The sequence below is a fragment of the Argentina silus genome (genome assembly GCF_951799395.1).
Source record: "Argentina silus genome assembly, chromosome: 8".
NCBI classification, from domain to species: domain Eukaryota; kingdom Metazoa; phylum Chordata; class Actinopteri; order Argentiniformes; family Argentinidae; genus Argentina; species Argentina silus.
The window spans coordinates 16150491-16167265 of NC_139662.1; the positions used below are offsets into that span (position 1 = coordinate 16150491).

Here is a 16775-nt window from a genome sequence, read left to right on the forward strand (position 1 = left end):
GTCAGCCAGAATATTATGGATTTACATGATTCTTAGAATGCTCTACACAATTTCCCGAAATTCTAACTTTGAGTTTCTAATATTGGGCGCGCTCGCTTTAGCTCCTTTGGGCGCGCCGGGAGGCAGAGCTCCCTCAGACCAACGGTGATGCGCCGGTCTCTGTGAACACCGGCAAACACCGGTAAGGGGGGGCGAGCAAATCGAGCGCGCCCATTGAAATAAAAAAATATGGCCAATATCCACGAGGAAGCAGTATAATCCACAATCAGCACCTTGTAGTGTCAAAGTTCTTCATAGGATTGTTGCTGCCGAATAATTCATTCTGCTGCCCAGGTCGTAGGTTTTTTGTTGTTGATTTGATGGCATAAAATGGTTTATGACAAACGTTGATTAAACTATAATGTTAAAATGTGTGCAATCCACGCAAATAGTTTCACTAAGTCACACTATAATGAAACAAACACTACAATAAACTAACATGTACCTGGCCTCAAGTTATAATCAATAAAAATGTTTTTAATAAGAACAGAGTTTACAGTCAATGATTGCTACATATTAGTTTATTTTATCCAGCTCATGGAATCAACAGTTATACATTTGTTTGTTGTGCATCTATGTATTCATACATTTCTTTATCTTCATTTCAAAACAAGTTCATTACGTGTGATACAAACGTACATCATATAGTATCCATAAGAAAATACTGACAATTCTCAGTACAAATCTAAACCTTAGGATTTATCATCTGACGAGCAAAAATCATTGCTCATTATCTTTAATAAAAAAGGAAGTCCAGGGGAGGCTGGTGGAGGTAGAAAGCGGAGGACGCCGTTCCATGCATTACAACGAGCCCGTCCTCCGATTTCTACCTCCACTAGCCTCCCTGAAAGGAAGAGACATGAAGAGTAATGTTTCTGAAGTATGTGGTGTGAACAGTCCTCTCGGCACACACACACACACACACACACACACACACACACACACACACACACACACACACACACACACACACACACACACACACACACACACACACACACACACACACACACACACACACACACACACACACACACACACACACACACACACACACACACACACACACACACACCTCCGTGTACCAAGGTATTCACAGTACGGGAAACAGGATGTCCACACCCCAGGATGCCACACCCCTACCAGCTAATTGGACAGAGGAAAGTTACTGATCCAATCAAATCACATCTAAATAGGAGAGATCTCGCAGGGATCGGAGAGGGGAGGAGCTTCAACCATTAATTAACATAGTGTGGATCAGTTATACAAAAATAAAATTCATAAAATGTGAACTTAGCAAAGGTAATATGCTGAAAACATGATTAGAAAATAAATATAAAGTTGTGGTTACAATCCCCATGTCCTGTGAAGTTAAAACAAAATAAATTAACAAACATTTCTGAAATTCTTTCATTCAAAATGTCACTCATGCAGAATGTTGATGGTGGGGCTGGAATGAGAAAACCAAAAGGGAGTATTTCAACAGAAAGAAATGTGTGTGTGTGTGTGTGTGTGTGTTAGGTGAGGTGGCGAGGTGTTTACCAACTGTATCTGGAGTATGGGGAAAACTGTTGTAATCACCCTGCAGTTGTTGACCAAGCTATAACACGCGCACGCACACACACAGTACCTACTTTGCAAAGGTAGACAGACTGCACCTTACTCAAACACAGAAACTGGGCCAGTGTGTGTCCATCAACCACAGCCCTCCTCTCCTTCAATCATGAGTGATGTCACTATGGACATGCTCAGTCACACTCTCTCATTACACTCTGGCTGTGCATGTGCAGAACCTCTAGAACATTCTGTTTCAGGGGCAGTCTAGAATGTTGTGTTTCAAGGGTAGTGTAGAACGTTCTATTTCAGGGGTAGTCTAGAATGTTGTGTTCCGGGGTAGTCTAAAATGTTCAGGGGTAGTCTAGAACATTCTGTTTCAGGGGTAGTCTAGAACATGTGTTTCAGGGGCAGTCTAGAACGTTCTGTTTCAGGGGTAGTCTAGAACATGACAGAATGAGATCAATACTGTATAGAGAGAAAGAGGAGGAGACTCTTCATATGTGAAGGCTTCAGAACACATCAGTGACATGTGACCTCACATCAGAGTGACCTCTGAACTCAGAGACGCACCACTGTTACAGAGAGGACTTCTGCTTCTCATGTCACACAGAATGGACAGATGGAGAGCTGGAGAGAAAGAGAGTTGGAGGGAGGGTGGGAGAGAGAGAGGTGGAGGTGGAGAGAGAGAGAGAGAGGTTAGATTTGAGGGTTGAAGAAGAGAGAGACATATTGAGATGAATGAGGGTCCAGGTCATATTCAGATCACATTTACAATGACATTCAGCGGTCTACATGTATGTAGCAGAGATAGCCCTTGTCATGAGGCACCACCAACACAGCAACACCCAGCGACGAGACGAGAGACACTTCCTGGAAAACTAACTGGCAACATCCCATTGGTCAGCTGGAGAGAGGTGGGTGGTCCTTAGTGGTCACATGGTCAGGTGTGAGATGCACTCAAAATCAGACAACCAATCATTTCAGATTAAAACAAAAACAGGAAGAAGGAAAAAAAAAAAAAACAGGATAAAAATAATACAAGATTTATGACAGTTCAGTTGCTTCAAAACTGCTGCGATGGATTAAAATGTTTCTCTTCCATGATTATCAACATTAAAAAGCCTGGGAGTAGCAACACAAGAATAGTGGTTTTCAACGCCCAGATTAGTGTTTTTTTCTCCTCAGAAAAAAATGACAGTATTATTGCAGGCCTCAGCTCTCTGTTACCATGGTAACACCTACAATGGAGGCCATGATGACTTTTGTTCACCAATCAAATGCAGCTGTGATAGGAGTGGTTGTCGTCAGTTACGCAGAGACAAGGCAAACGCATACTGTCAGATGTGCTTAAGGGAGAACATGTGTCGGTCTGTCCGTCTGTCCGTTCGTCCATCTGTCTGTCTGTCTGTCTGTCTGTCTGTCTGTCTGTCTGTCTGTCTGTCTGTCTGTCTGTCTGTCTGTCTGTCTGTCTGTCTGTCTGTCTGTCTGTCTGTCTGATACCGGAGTGGTCAGAGCCTGCAGATATGTGCATTGATTCATTCATTCGTTCATTCACTTATTCATTAAAAAACAGCTCTTGTTCACAACATTGACAGGACAACAGAGACATATCTCACTGCTGCCCTCTAGTGGAAGAACATGGGAACAACAAGCTCCCCATGACAGAGACAAGTGCTTGTAGTGGGTTAGAACCACAGAGATACTGATCCTTGACCGTTGACCCTTGACCCTTGTCCATACAAACAACACCATATGACATCACTACATCTGTCTGTCTGTCTGTCTGTCTGTCTGTCTGTCTGTCTGTCTGTCTGTCCTATGGCACATGTGCAGGGGGTTGGTCAGGGTTTATGTAAGCATGACGGTATGTGAGTGTGTGTATGACTGTGTGAACTAATGTGTGTATGACTGTGTGCTCCATAAGTACAGCAGCTGTGTGAATGTATGACGACAGCGTGCTTTGTGTGAGTGAGTGTGTGTGTATCCTGTGTGTGTATCCTTTGTATGTGTGTATCCTTTGTATGTGTGTGTGTGTGTGTGTGTGTGTGTGTGTATCCTTTGTATGTGTGTATCCTTTGTATGTGTGTGTGTGTGTGTGTGTGTGTGTATCCTTTGTATGTGTGTATCCTTTGTATGTGTGTGTGTGTGTGTGTGTGTCCTCTACTACTACAGTGTGATGACCGTGCCGTCCTCCTCCAGACTCCTCCCCCTGCCATCAGTCGTGCTCAGTGACCCGGCGCTGGTGCTGGTTGCCATGGTCCCGTTGGCAGGGCGGAGGTTGAGGTGTGGCTCATAGCGTGGCAGCGACGGCATGCTGCAGCTGACGGACGACGATGACACCGACGTCGCCGTGGACAATAGCGGCGCCCGCGGGATGGGTGTGGCCTCGCCGCCCACCTCGATGACCAGGTCCTCGTCGTCCTCGTCGCTCTCTGGCTCCTCCCCTGGGTGGAAGTTCTGGATGATGCGCGTGGCGGGGGTCGCCATGGCGACCCCGCCGCCCTGCGACGAGTAACCATAGAAACTGGCGCCGCTGTCGGAGGAGCGCCCCGAGCTCCCAGACGCGGCCCCGCCCCCGCCCCCCCGAACCACGTTGTTCCTCTGATTGGCAGGTTTGACGGTGACGATGAGGTTGTGGCTGTTGGCGATCATCATGTCGGTCACCTGGTCCAGAGACTTCCCCACCACCTCGATGCCGTTCACCTCCAGGACCTCGTCGTTGACAGCCAGCAGCCCCGTGCCCTCGGCCAGCCCCCCGGGGACCATCCTGGAGATGAAGATGCCCGGCACCTGGGGAGGGGGGACACACAGGTTACAGGCAGGGGAGCCAGGGGAGGTTGGAGGAGGCTAGGGGAGGCTAGAGGTGGCTGGGGGAGGCAGACGGAGGCTGGGGAGGCAGACATCAGAGGACGACCTCATTGTAATGCATGGAACAGAATGAGGAGCGCGTGTTTTTGACACCATTCCTCATTCCGTCCAATACATTACAATAAGCCAGTCCTCTGATTTCTACCTCCACCAGCCTCCATTCCTCTACTGGATGTAAAGAACATTGTTGTTCTAAGAGACGGCGATCCCTGGTTTTAGACAAACAAAGATTATGAATACTTAAGACATGAATACTTAAGAATATGATAACAGGCTCCTCCAAGTGACTGTGTGGCTGACAGACAGGCAGATGTGTTTTGCATACGTGACGTAAAAGTGTCCCGCCTGGACATACATAAACTTCATTTATCAGACATCAGACGTGTTGTGGTCCGGTACCTTCTCCAGGCCCTGTGGTGTGACCCGGACACTGGACCCATCCCGTATGTAGAACCCGAGCGGTTTCTCCTGGCCGTGTTTGTAGAGGCGGACGCGGCGGTGCGTCTCGGGGAGGATGTCCACGTCGATGATGGACGAGACGGGCCGGAAGTCCCTGGGCAGGCTGATGACCACGGCCGGCTTCTTACGGCTGGCGTCCGGGCGCAGCAGCACCGCCGCCAGCACCGTTGTCTTCTTGCGGGTCAGAGAGTCTGTTCCAAACGCTGAGTAGTCAGCCTCCTCTGGGGGGGGGGGGGTAGCGCATCAATAGCATCAGTACAACGGGGAGATATTAAATCATACATGTTTGTTGATCTGTTGCACACTGGTACTGTAGTTGTTGTTGTTCAAACCCAACAGCTTGGAGAGGGGTCCCTGAACTCCCTCCCTCCATCTCTTTCTCTCCCTCCTTCCCTCCCTCCTCTAGCCTTGTGTCACAGAGCTGTTCCCTCCTCCCTGACCCTGTTGGTCACGTGACCATGGACGTCACATGCAGTAAAAGAAGGCGTGGCCTCACGTCTCTGTTTCATGGCAGGGCTTTGTGAATTCCTCTGAGGCTTACTCACTCACACACACACACACACACACACACACACTCTCTCTCTCTCTGGGCCATACCTGGACTTTCCCCTGACAGGAGAGCCCTGGTCCTCTGTGCTCTAATGGTTAACTACTACAACACACACACTAAACATTAACAACATCATGCTCTCTCTCTCCCTCTCTCCCCACACTAGGCTACAATAATTTATAAGACGCTTTGAAATAATTCAAATGCTGTAAGGTATTGTGTGTGCATGCGTGTGTCTGCGTGATCTGGGAAGGGGTCCAGTCAGGTGGTAGATAAGGATTCCAGCACTCAGGTTCTGACAGGTACACCCCCCCTCCCCTCTCGTTCCCCCCCATCCCAAAAAGAAAAACAAAGGATCAGTTGTACTGAGAGAGAGAGAGAGAGAGAGAGCAGTCTCTAAATTTCCCATCTCCCATGAGGCATAGGTTCACTGTCAAGACCTGTAAGAATGTAACACACGCACACACACACACACACACACACACACGCACACACACACACATCCACTCTGGAATGTTCTTGCAATACATGAGCACAGCCTCCAGTATCTGTCCCATGACAACCTTCAGCCAACATGATGATGATGTTCCCACAGAAGCATGTCTCTGGTCTATGACTGGCTGCTTCCTATTACCCAGGAGCGCATACCATACTCTCTTCATCTCTCTCCCTTCTTTATTGTCTCTCTTTCATCTCTCTTTTTTTTCTCCCTCCCTCCCTCCCCCCTCCCTCCCTCCATGTATGAAGAGCTACAGTTAGGTCCATATATATTTGGAATCTGACACAACTTTTGTTATTTTAGCTGTTTACCAAAATATATTCCAGTTACAGTTATATAATGTGGGCTTAAAGTGCAGACTCTCAGCTTTAATTTGAGGGTATTCACATCCAAATTGGAGGAAGGGTTTAGGAATTACAGCTCTTTAATATGGAGCCCCCTCTTTTTTAGGGACCAAAAGTAATTGGACAATTGACTCAAAAGCAGTTTCATGGACAGGTGTGGACTATTCCTTTGTCATTTCTTTATCAATTAAGCAGCTAAAAGGTCTGAGTTGATTCCAAGTGTGCCATTTGCATTTGGAAGCTGTTGCTGTGAACGCACAACATGCGGTCAAAGGACCTCTCAATGCAAGTGAAACAGGCCATCCTTACGCTGCAAAAACAAAAAAATCCATCAGAGATAGCGGCAACATTAGGAGTGGCCAAATCAACAGTTTGATACATTCTGAGAGAAAAAGAACGCACCGGTGAGCTCTGCAACACAAAAAGGCCTGAATGTGCACGGAAGACAACAGTGGTGGATGATCGCAGGATCCATCACATGGTAAAGAAAAACCCCTTCACAACATCGAGGCAAGTGAAGAACACTCTCCAGGAGGTAGGCATATCATTATCCAAGTCTACCCATAAAGAGAAGACTTCACAAGAGCAAATACAGAGGGTTCACCACAAGGTGCAAACCATTCATAAGCCTCAAGAATAGAAAGGCCAGATTAGACTTTGCTAAAAAAAACATCTAAAAAAGCCAGCCCAGTTCTGGAACAGCATTCTTTGGACAGATGAAACTAAGATCAACCTGTACCGGCATGATGGGAAGAAAAAAGTATGGAGAAGGCTTGGAACTGCTCATGGTCCGAAGCATACCACATCATCTATAAAACACAGTGGAGGCAGTGTGATGGCATGGGTATGCATGGCTTCCAATAGCACTGGGTCACTAGTGTTTATTGATGATGTGACAGAAGACAGAAGCAGCCGGATGAATTCTGAAGTGTTTAGGGATATACTGTCTGCTCAGATTCAGCAAAAATGATTGGACAGCGCTTCACAGTACAGATGGACAATGACCCAAAACATACTGCGAAAGCAACCCAGGAGTTTTTTAAGGCAAAGAAGTGGAATCTGCAAATGCTAAGTCAATCACCTGATCTCAACCTGATCAAGCATGCATTTCACTTGCTGAAGACAAAACTAAAGGCAGAAAGACCCACAAACAAACAACAACTGACAGCTGCAGTAAAGGCCTGGCAAAGCATCACAAAGGAGAAAACCCAGCATTTGCTGCCATGGGTTCCAGACTACAGGCAGTCATTGCCTGCAAAGGATTCTCGACAAAGTATTAAAAATGAACATTTTATTTATGATTATGTTAATTTGTCCAATTACATTTGAGCCCCTGAAAATAGGGGACTGTGTATAAAAATGGTTGCAATTCCTAAACGTTTCATACAATATTTTTGTTCAACCCCTTGAATTAAAGCTGAAAGTCTGCACTTCAACTGCATCTCGATTGTTTCATTTCAAATCCATTGTGGTGGCGTACAGAGCCAAAATTATGAAAATTGTGTCACTGTCCAAATATTTCCGGACCTAACTGTAGTTTAACAAAAGGGTAATAGATGGGTACAGAGTGTTGAGGAGGAAGTCCCCCAGGGCCACACACACATGTGCACGCACGCACGCACCTCCATCAGTTGCTGACTCTACTGTAGTGAAACCTGACGCCTGAAAAACAATCATCAGATCTCATTAACACAGAGAGGAAGGGCTTTCAGTCTAATTAACCCACACACACACACACACACACACACACACACACACACACACACACACACACAGTGTCTCTTTAACTCTCTTTAACTCTCTTTCTCCGTCCCTCCCTCCCTGCCTCCACCTCTGGTTTCCTAAGGTCGATACAGCTGGGAGAGAGAACAGTCCATCCTCTGGTTGGTATGGTGAAACGGACAGTAGAGACATGATTTCATCATGTTAAACCACATTGCATCTACTACAGAACGGAAGCGGGCCGGGCTGTGCCAGGCTGGGCCAGGCTGAGGTGAGCTGGCCTGGTGACATCCACCATAGCTGCTGAAACAGTGCTGGAAAGGACCATGTGAAGGCTAACCAGCGTGTATCACTATTAGACCAAAGTAGAGAATATGGGGTAAAAACCAACTGTTTCATGGGTCAGTGAAGGAGAGCAGTTTAAACCAACTCTACATGCTTCATGTGTCTGTAAAGATGAGCTATTTAAACCAACTCCACATGTTTCATGGGTCAGTAAAGGTGAACTATTTAAACTGCTCTGATGGTTATGATTCCCCACAGTTCATAAAGAAGTCACTGAAGAGGAGGAGAGAGAGAGGTGGAGAGAGAGAGGAGGAGAGAGAGAGGTGGAGAGAGAGAGGAGAGATACAGGGCAAGGGAAATAGAGCACTGGAGTGGAAAATCTCTCTCACACACACAGATACAGACACACACACACACAGACACGATGAAGAGTGAATAGAGGAGCTCACTAATGCATTTCCACCCTGCAGGGTGTGTGTGTGTGTGTGTGTGCACGGGTGTGAAGGCAGGGTTCGGTGACCATGGTGACCAGTTGTCTCTACCACTCCTGGTCCTAAACTTAAAGGGGCAATCTGGGAACAACAACGTTAATGTTTGTCTCCCCGCAAAGTTATTTGGTAAACAGCTGAGCGATGGGGCTGGAGAAATGGAACCACTCTTAGAGTCCTAGATGGAGCTGTGGATGCAAGGACTGACCATCCATGAGATCCCTTCTACTACAGAGGCTGGGGGAGACGTCTGATTCATTCCATGTATTACAATGAGCCTGTCCTCCGATTTCTACCTCCACCAGCCTCCCAACAGGAAGTTACTGTAACAGGAAGTGTGTTCCTGGGAGGACCAGGAGCTTGTTGCTTCACTAGTGACATCATGATCCCCAGCATCACCTGACACCACGCTCAGGTGACAATGATGACCTCACACTGGACATGCTCAGATCAGAGGCCACCAGGACAGAGCTGTCAATCACCAGGAGGAGCAGCATTGCCTCTGTCTAACCGGGGGAACCAGCCCAGTCACATGGTACTGCACCCCTGTATGAAATGTGCTCTGTTAATAAAGTTTGATTTTGATCTGATCAACAACAGACACCGGCCATACAATCACACTGACTGAAGAAAGTGCTACTGCTAAGTTAGCATGAGAACCACATACAGTATGTATGTCTTACAATGACATGAATAATGGGTTATGTCTGAGTTAATGTGTCCTGTGTTGAGCTGAAGTCTGAGTTAATGTGTCCTGTGTTGAGCTGAAGTCTGAGTTAATGGGCTCTGTGTTGAGCTGAGGTCTGAGTGTTGCTTCATAACAGCTAGTCTGGAAACAGTCAGGTTTTGTTGACCTCCCCTATCCCTCCCCCACATGGTGAGTACCATGGTGTTCCAGTCACAGAACGATACTGAGAGGGAGGGGGGGAGGGAAGGAGGGAGGGAGGGACTGTGACTGTGTGTGTGTGTATGTGTGTGTGTGTGTGTGTGTGTGTGTGTGTGTGTGTGTGTGTGTGTGTTGGGGCAGGAGGGGATAACAAATGTGTGTGTGAGGCGGGTAGGAGGTGTGGGTGAAAAAGACCTCTGAAAAGGGAGAAAATTCCTGAAGTGTTTCTATTCTGGGAGCATACCTCTCTGGCTCTGCTGATGGACAGAACCTTAATACTGATAAGAGAGAGAGGGAGAGTAGGAAGAGGTAGGGTAAGGGAGAGAGGGAGGAGGGAGGGAGGGGGAGAGAAAGTGGAGGGAGAATGGGAGAGAGAGAGAAAGAAATGGGAGAGAGAGAGAAAGAAATGGGAGAGAGAGAGAGAGAGAAAGGGGAGAGAGAGAAAAAGGGGAGAGAGGGAGACAAAGTGAAATAGGAGAGAGTGAGAAAGGAGAGAGCATGGGATAAGGAGAGAAAAGAAATAGGGAGGAGGAGGACTGGAGACCAGAGCATAAAGTAACATCATTCACTGTCACTAAGAACAGATGGAGGAATACCAGAATGGATGGTTGTTGAGGAGAGGAGGGGAGGAGGAGGAGAGGAGAAGAGAGGAAGAGTAAGACAGAAGGAGTGAAAGAGGGGAGGGGAGGGGAGGGGAGGAGGGACACACTGAGGATAAACATATTGTGTTTACTACATCCATACAGTAGTGGTACAGGGACACACCTCTCACCTCTACATTCATCACTCTTCACCTGAACACACACCTACACAACATTATACACACCTGTGTGTGTGTGTGTGTGTGTGTGTGTGTGTGTGTGTGTGTGTATAGAGAACAGACTCTCTCTCCTCCTGTCCTGTCAATGCTGCAGTATACTCATCAATTCTATTTTTGCTGACAGTGTCCTCTCTTTCTTTCTTTCTTTCTCTGTCTCTCTCTCTCTTTCAATCAGTCTTTCCCTGCCTCTTGCAGTCTCTCCTCCTTCTCCTCTTCTTTCTGTCTCTCTTCTCCAGGCTGGCCGGGCTGTCTATCTCTGCAGTCTGATGCTGCCTGCTGATTGGTCAAGCTGTCTGATGCTGTCTGCTGATTGGCTTGGCTGTGTCTTGCTGGCTACTCATAGGTCAAGCCTGGGTATTTGAGCTCCCTGCTTAGGCCTCCAGGGTGAGAGGGAGGAGGCGGGGGAAGCCAGGGGGGAGGCTGGGAAGGCCAGGGGGGAGGCGGGGGAGGCGGGGGAGGCCAGGGGGGAGGTCAGGGAGTGAGGCGGGGGAGGTCAGGGGGTGAGGCGGGGGACACCTGGGGGGAGGCCAGGGGGGAGGAGGCTGAGGGTGAGGCAGGGGAGGGGGGGCTAGCAAGGCCAAGCCGGATACGGGCCACTCTGTCACTCATACGCCTCAACAATGACCTGGCCAGGGTGGCTGCTCTCTGTCCATCCCTCTCTCTCTCTCTCCAACTCTGTCCATCCCTCTCTCTCTCTCTCCAATTCTGTCCATCCCTCTCTCTCTCTCTCCAATTCTGTCCATCCTTCTCTCTCACTCTCCAATTCTGTCCATCCTTCTCTCTCGCTCTCCAACTCTGTCCATCCCTCTCTCTCTCCCTCCACTCCTCATCCTCTGCTTCTGTGAAGACATTCCACAGTACAGTTGGAGCTGGGGGACACAGTCAACAATCCTCATCGCTTTATTACTGTATGACTAGAATATCAATATCCTCTAGCGTCATAATACCCCCGTGGTGACGTCATGGTTACTCACATGATTCAATCAACCAGGGGAGGCTGGTGGAGGTAGAAATCGGAGGACGGGCTCATTGTAATGCATGGAATGGAATGAGGAATGGAATATCTGGTCATGGTACCGATCACAGCCATCCCTACAACCAGACTTCACCAGCCCCAGCCTCAGCCCCGGCCCCGGCCCCAGCCCCGGCCCTCTAACCTGGCCTCAGCCTCGGCCCCTGCCCCGGCCCCGGCCCCTCCACCTCCATAGCTCCAGTGCCATGTACTAGGCCTTGCTGTCCTGTCTAATCTACCCAGCAGTGGTGATCAGAGCCTGGCCACATTCCACCAGCGTAGCCCCCCCCCCCCCCCTCCTCCTTCTCCTCCTCCTCCACCTCCTCCACCAGCCCTCCCCCATCCCGCCCTCCCCCAGCCAGGGCCTCACTCTACCTCCCTCCACTACGCATTCCTCCCTCCCTATTCTCTCTCTCTTTTCTTTTCTCTTTCTCCCTCTTTCCATCTCCTTCTCTTTCTTAGTCTCTCCCCCTCTCGCTGACTCCACACTGCATTCCTCACCCACGATTCCCCCTCTTCCTTTCCCCCTTCTCTCTCTCTTCCTCCCTTCCTCTCTCATTACTCCTCTGCCTCCACAACACATTCCTCCCTTGTCTCTCTCTCCCTCTCTCTCTCCCTCTCCCTCCCTCCCTCTCTCCCTGTGTTATCATGCTTCTGCCCCAGTGCTTGTTCTAGTGGGTGGGTCCACCAGACCAGTGTGTGATTGCATTGATGTGTTTAACACTCACAAGTGTTCAATCTCTCTGTGACTCATCATAGTTACTAATTACTAAACCATTCTTCTGAGAGAGAGGAGAGGAGAGAGCACTCTCCTGCTTGTACCATTCAGGTGTGTGTGTGTGTGTGTGTGTGTGTGTGTGTGTGTGTGTGGTGTGTTGCTCTCATCAGCCTTCCACAAACCTCATAGTCGCTAATCCACCGCAGCCATGGCAACGGGTAAACAGGCATGGACCAACTGGTGGCTCTGCAGTCATCCACACATTGTGACAGAGAGACAAGACGTGTGTGTGTGTGTGTGTGTGTGTGTGTGTGTGTGCGTGCGTGCGTGCGTGCGTGCGTGCGTGCGTGCGTGCGTGCGTGCGTGCGTGCGTGCGCGTGTGTGTGTGAGAGAGAGAGTAAATACCAAGTGAGACTACATTGAAATCACTTGGACACCCACGCACACAAAGAATATGTTTGACTAGAATATCAATATCCTCTAGCATCATAATACCCCTGTGGTGACGTCATGGTTACTCACATGATTCTATCAACCAGGGGAGGCTGGTGGAGGTAGAAATCGGAGGACGGGCTCATTGTAATGCATGGAATGGAATGAGGAATGGAATGTCTGGTCATTTTACCAATCACAGCCAACCCCACAGTCTTACAGCCCTACAACCCTACAACCCTACAGTCCTACAGCCAGACTACACCAGCCTCAGCCCTCTAACCCGGCTCCAGGTTCAGCCTCAGCCGAATGTTACAGCTGAATGTTTCATTCAATTCATTAGAACACCACAGTGTACTAAACATGCAAGTGTCGCCAACACACACACACCAACACACACATTCCTCAGAATCCCTGTGAAGATCTATTCTTACTTCTGACGGCTGAGGAGAAGAGAGGAGAAGAGAAGAGAGGAGAAGAGGAGAAAGGAGAGGAGAGGAGAGGAGAGAGGAGAGGAGAGGAGAGGAGAGGAGAGGGGAAGGGAGGGGAGGGGAGGGGAGAGGAGAGGGGAGGAGGAGAGGAGATGGGAGGAGGAGAGGAGATGGGAGAGGAGAGGAGAGGAAAGCAGTCACACCAGCAGTGTCTGCCCAAGGCAGGATACAAACAACACAATAGTAATTGTTGTTCTTAGAATAGAGCTGTCCAAAATTAAAAAGATTATCAGATTGAAAAAAATACAGTGCATAGGCCACTTTGACAGATTAGCATCAGTTACAGTCAAATACCATCAATACAGTAAAAAAAAACAAAAAAACAGAGCCAGTCTGTGTTCCAAACCACTGTGCTACAGGCAGAAGGAGCTAGCTGCTAGGTCAACCCAGAGCCAGTCTGTGTTCCTAGCCACTGTGCTACAGGCTAAAGGAGCGAGCCGCTAGGTCAAAGCAAAGCTGTGTGTTCCTCCTAGCTTCCTCACCTGAGGGACAGCCATAGAACTACCCACTCTTCACTCATACAGACACCAGCTCAGGAGAGAGTGACAGAAAGAGAGAGAGAGAGATGGAGAGAGAGAGAGAGAGAGAGAGAGAGAGAGAGAGAAAGCTGATTCAGGCTAGCTGTGGTTATATGATATTGAGAAACGGAAGCCATTAGTGAAGATGACAGACAGAGCCTCATCCATCCAGACTGTCTCCTGGAGAGAGGCTCAACTGGCTGGCTGGCTGCTGGGGGGGGGGGGCATCTGAAATAAGAGGGGTGGGGTGGACCATCTGAAATTAGGGGGTTAGGGTGGGGGTTGCAGCCAGAGTGTGTGTGTGTGTGAATGTGTGGTGCCTGTGTGTGTGTGTGTGTGTGTTCCAGCCACACAGACTGCCCCCAGCATGAGGTGTGTGTGTAGCGTGTAATTGAGTCACGGTCCCACACGGCGCTACACAGTGACCCCAGTAATCCCCCCCTGACAAAGTGGCTTAGCCTCTATAGGTCATATGGCACAGCTAGACAGCTTACACACACACACACACACACACACACACACACACACACACACCGTTCCATTCAACACCACATAATGTGATGTTGATTGTGATTTAGAGTGGAATTCAGAGAAAGTCTAATTGCTGAATTCATTCTATCCTATAGAGAAAAACAACAATCTTTTAACTGTCTGTCTGTTTGTCTGCCTGCCTCCTTCCATCCCTCCCTCCCTCCAGCCCTGCCTCTCTCCATCCCTTCCTCACCTTTCCGCTGTAGGAACAGTCTTAGCAGGGGGCTGGCGGTGGAGATAGCCTTGTGGTAGTTGTCATCGTTGTTGATGGGCAGGAGGTCTCCCTGGACGTCAGCGTAGCCCACCAACAGGTCCACGTTGGGGATGCGGTGGACGTGCTGGAGGAGGCCGTAGAACTCATCGAACCGACCCGGCTTGGAGCGGTCCAGAGAGAACCGCCGGAACTCTGCACCAAACTGGACCACACCAGACACAGACAAGTAAGACAGACGACAACACAGACAACATACACACACACACACACATGGATAGACACACACAACAGACACAGATAGTCAGACAGATAGATAACAATAAGTAGCAAAAGATATTCATTCATATATATTCATATATTCAATAATTCAGTAGCAAACGGTTTCCCTGAAATACCAACAATACCAGAGGATTCCACAGTGGCTGACGGGTCAATGATCTGATTGTTGAAGCAGTGGTCTCCCAGACTGTGCTGAACACGTTTGTTCCATTCTTATAGCACCACTCTGTCTGTCTGTCTGTCTGTCTGTCTGTCTGTGTGTGTGTGTGTGTGTGTGTGTGTGTGTTGAAGTGTCTACAAACCCCAGGCATCCCATGGCCGTGCCAACCAATGACAAGGCTCGTCTCATTGTTAGTGTTTGTCCCAGGCTTGGACAGCATGTCTCTCCTCCCTGACTGACGGAATGTGCGTGTGATATACAACGGATGTGTGTGTACTATAAAGGGATAGCCTACAGAACAGATAAGGACACACACACAGCTTTTATTGGCACATCAATGGGAAACGCACGGGTCTGACAATCAATCATGGTGTGCCGCTGTGGCCATAGAAACTCCTGCTTCTACTACTCCACCAGACTAGAGCGCGCACACACACACACACACACTTCATCTTTATTCATGGTCAGAGCGCTGCGGTTAGGCCCGTAGTGAAGAGTGAAAGAGTGTAGTAACCGCGGCCACGCTAGTGTGTTTGCTGCTCCACCGACGGCCCCCACAGCGACAGCAGTGTTGTGGTTACTATTAGCGAGCCTCGGGGCTCGGGCGCCGGGGACCGGAGCTGGCCGGTTGGTTAGTGACCCAGTGACAAGTCAAGCAGAAAAGTAACGAACTCTCTCGACGTGGAGTGATAGCATTTCAATGTACTAATAATGTCTCTCATGTTATGTAATGTATTGATGTTGATGTATAGAGAAGGCTTTGGAAGTGATGAACCATAAAGCCGTTATGCGATACTTGTCAACGTTTGGGTTAAGTTATAACACTATTGGAAGTCACTGTTTTGGCCATTGAAAATGTAAACTGCGCAATGACTGTAATCTATGAAGGCGCCTAGTTGTGACAATCCAACACGGAAGGAATCGCGATCACCTGAGACTGGCGGACACACCTGCGTACGGGACAATAAACACCAAGCAAGAGACTTGTGTTGTAGGCCATCCACCATAACAGCCGAATGAGATGATATCTCAGATATTATTGGACTGAGAAATTAAGATATGATCGTCAAATTAAGATATGATCTCAATTTATTTTATTTAATTATGATGAACGAAGTTGAAACTTAGTTAGTTATTCTATAACGGCATCTTAATGAACGATATACATACTCGAATTGGTCCGTTCAAAATGACTGCAGCACACCTGTCAAAAGTAAAGACAAGTCTAGGCTTGGCCTTGGATGACAGGTGCTCTCATGGTGAGCGTGAATGTGTATTATTGTAAATCAAAAGATCTTTAAGGGATTTGCAAACAACCTCAATCTATCCTCAACCCTTCCCGAAACAATCCAGATTTGACAGTTGTTGCGTAAAAGATGGGATAGCAACTAACTAGCCACCTAGCTAGCTGTGTTAGCAAGTGGGACGAGCCAGTAATTCACGACATCATAACTTGCTGACAAGCCACTTAGCGGGCTAATTATTTAGCCATGGACCGCAAGTGACTAGCTAGTAACGTTATCAACCAAGCTAAAGAATTCAGATTGACACGATACTATTCTCCGGTGAGCAACGCACCTTGCTCTTCACCTCCACGGCGGCCAGAGTTCGGTTGCTCGGTACTCGGTGGGTTTTGTTCATCTTTCACTAGCAGGACCGCCGCTCCACCACCGCACAGACACACACTTGCCCTCCCTCCGGGGCTACCCTCGTCCGCTTCGCGCTGCCCTAGTATCCCAAATGGTACCAGCACAGTTATTCCAGTTAGCTGGGTGTCCTTTAGACACATGAAGGTCTCCTGGTTCCGTTGTCCTACTCCGACAATGCGACACCGCCTGCTAGCCTACCTACTGTTTAACTTATCTTCATATTAGTAGTCGCCACATCGCCACCCAGCACTCTG

General features: G+C 48.5%; 1 protein-coding gene across 1 annotated transcript; it reads right to left on the reverse strand.

The window, feature by feature from the left end:
- Nucleotides 1-1001: 1001 nt before the first annotated feature.
- On the reverse strand, nt 1002-16775 carry pard6b (par-6 partitioning defective 6 homolog beta (C. elegans)). Its single transcript, XM_083675757.1, has 4 exons — nt 16451-16775; nt 14413-14635; nt 4864-5144; nt 1002-4386 (listed from the first exon to the last, which is right to left on the reverse strand). The coding sequence occupies exons 1-4, from the start codon at nt 16511-16513 to the stop codon at nt 3763-3765; spliced, it is 1191 nt and encodes a 396-aa protein (XP_083531883.1). The 5' UTR covers nt 16514-16775; the 3' UTR covers nt 1002-3762.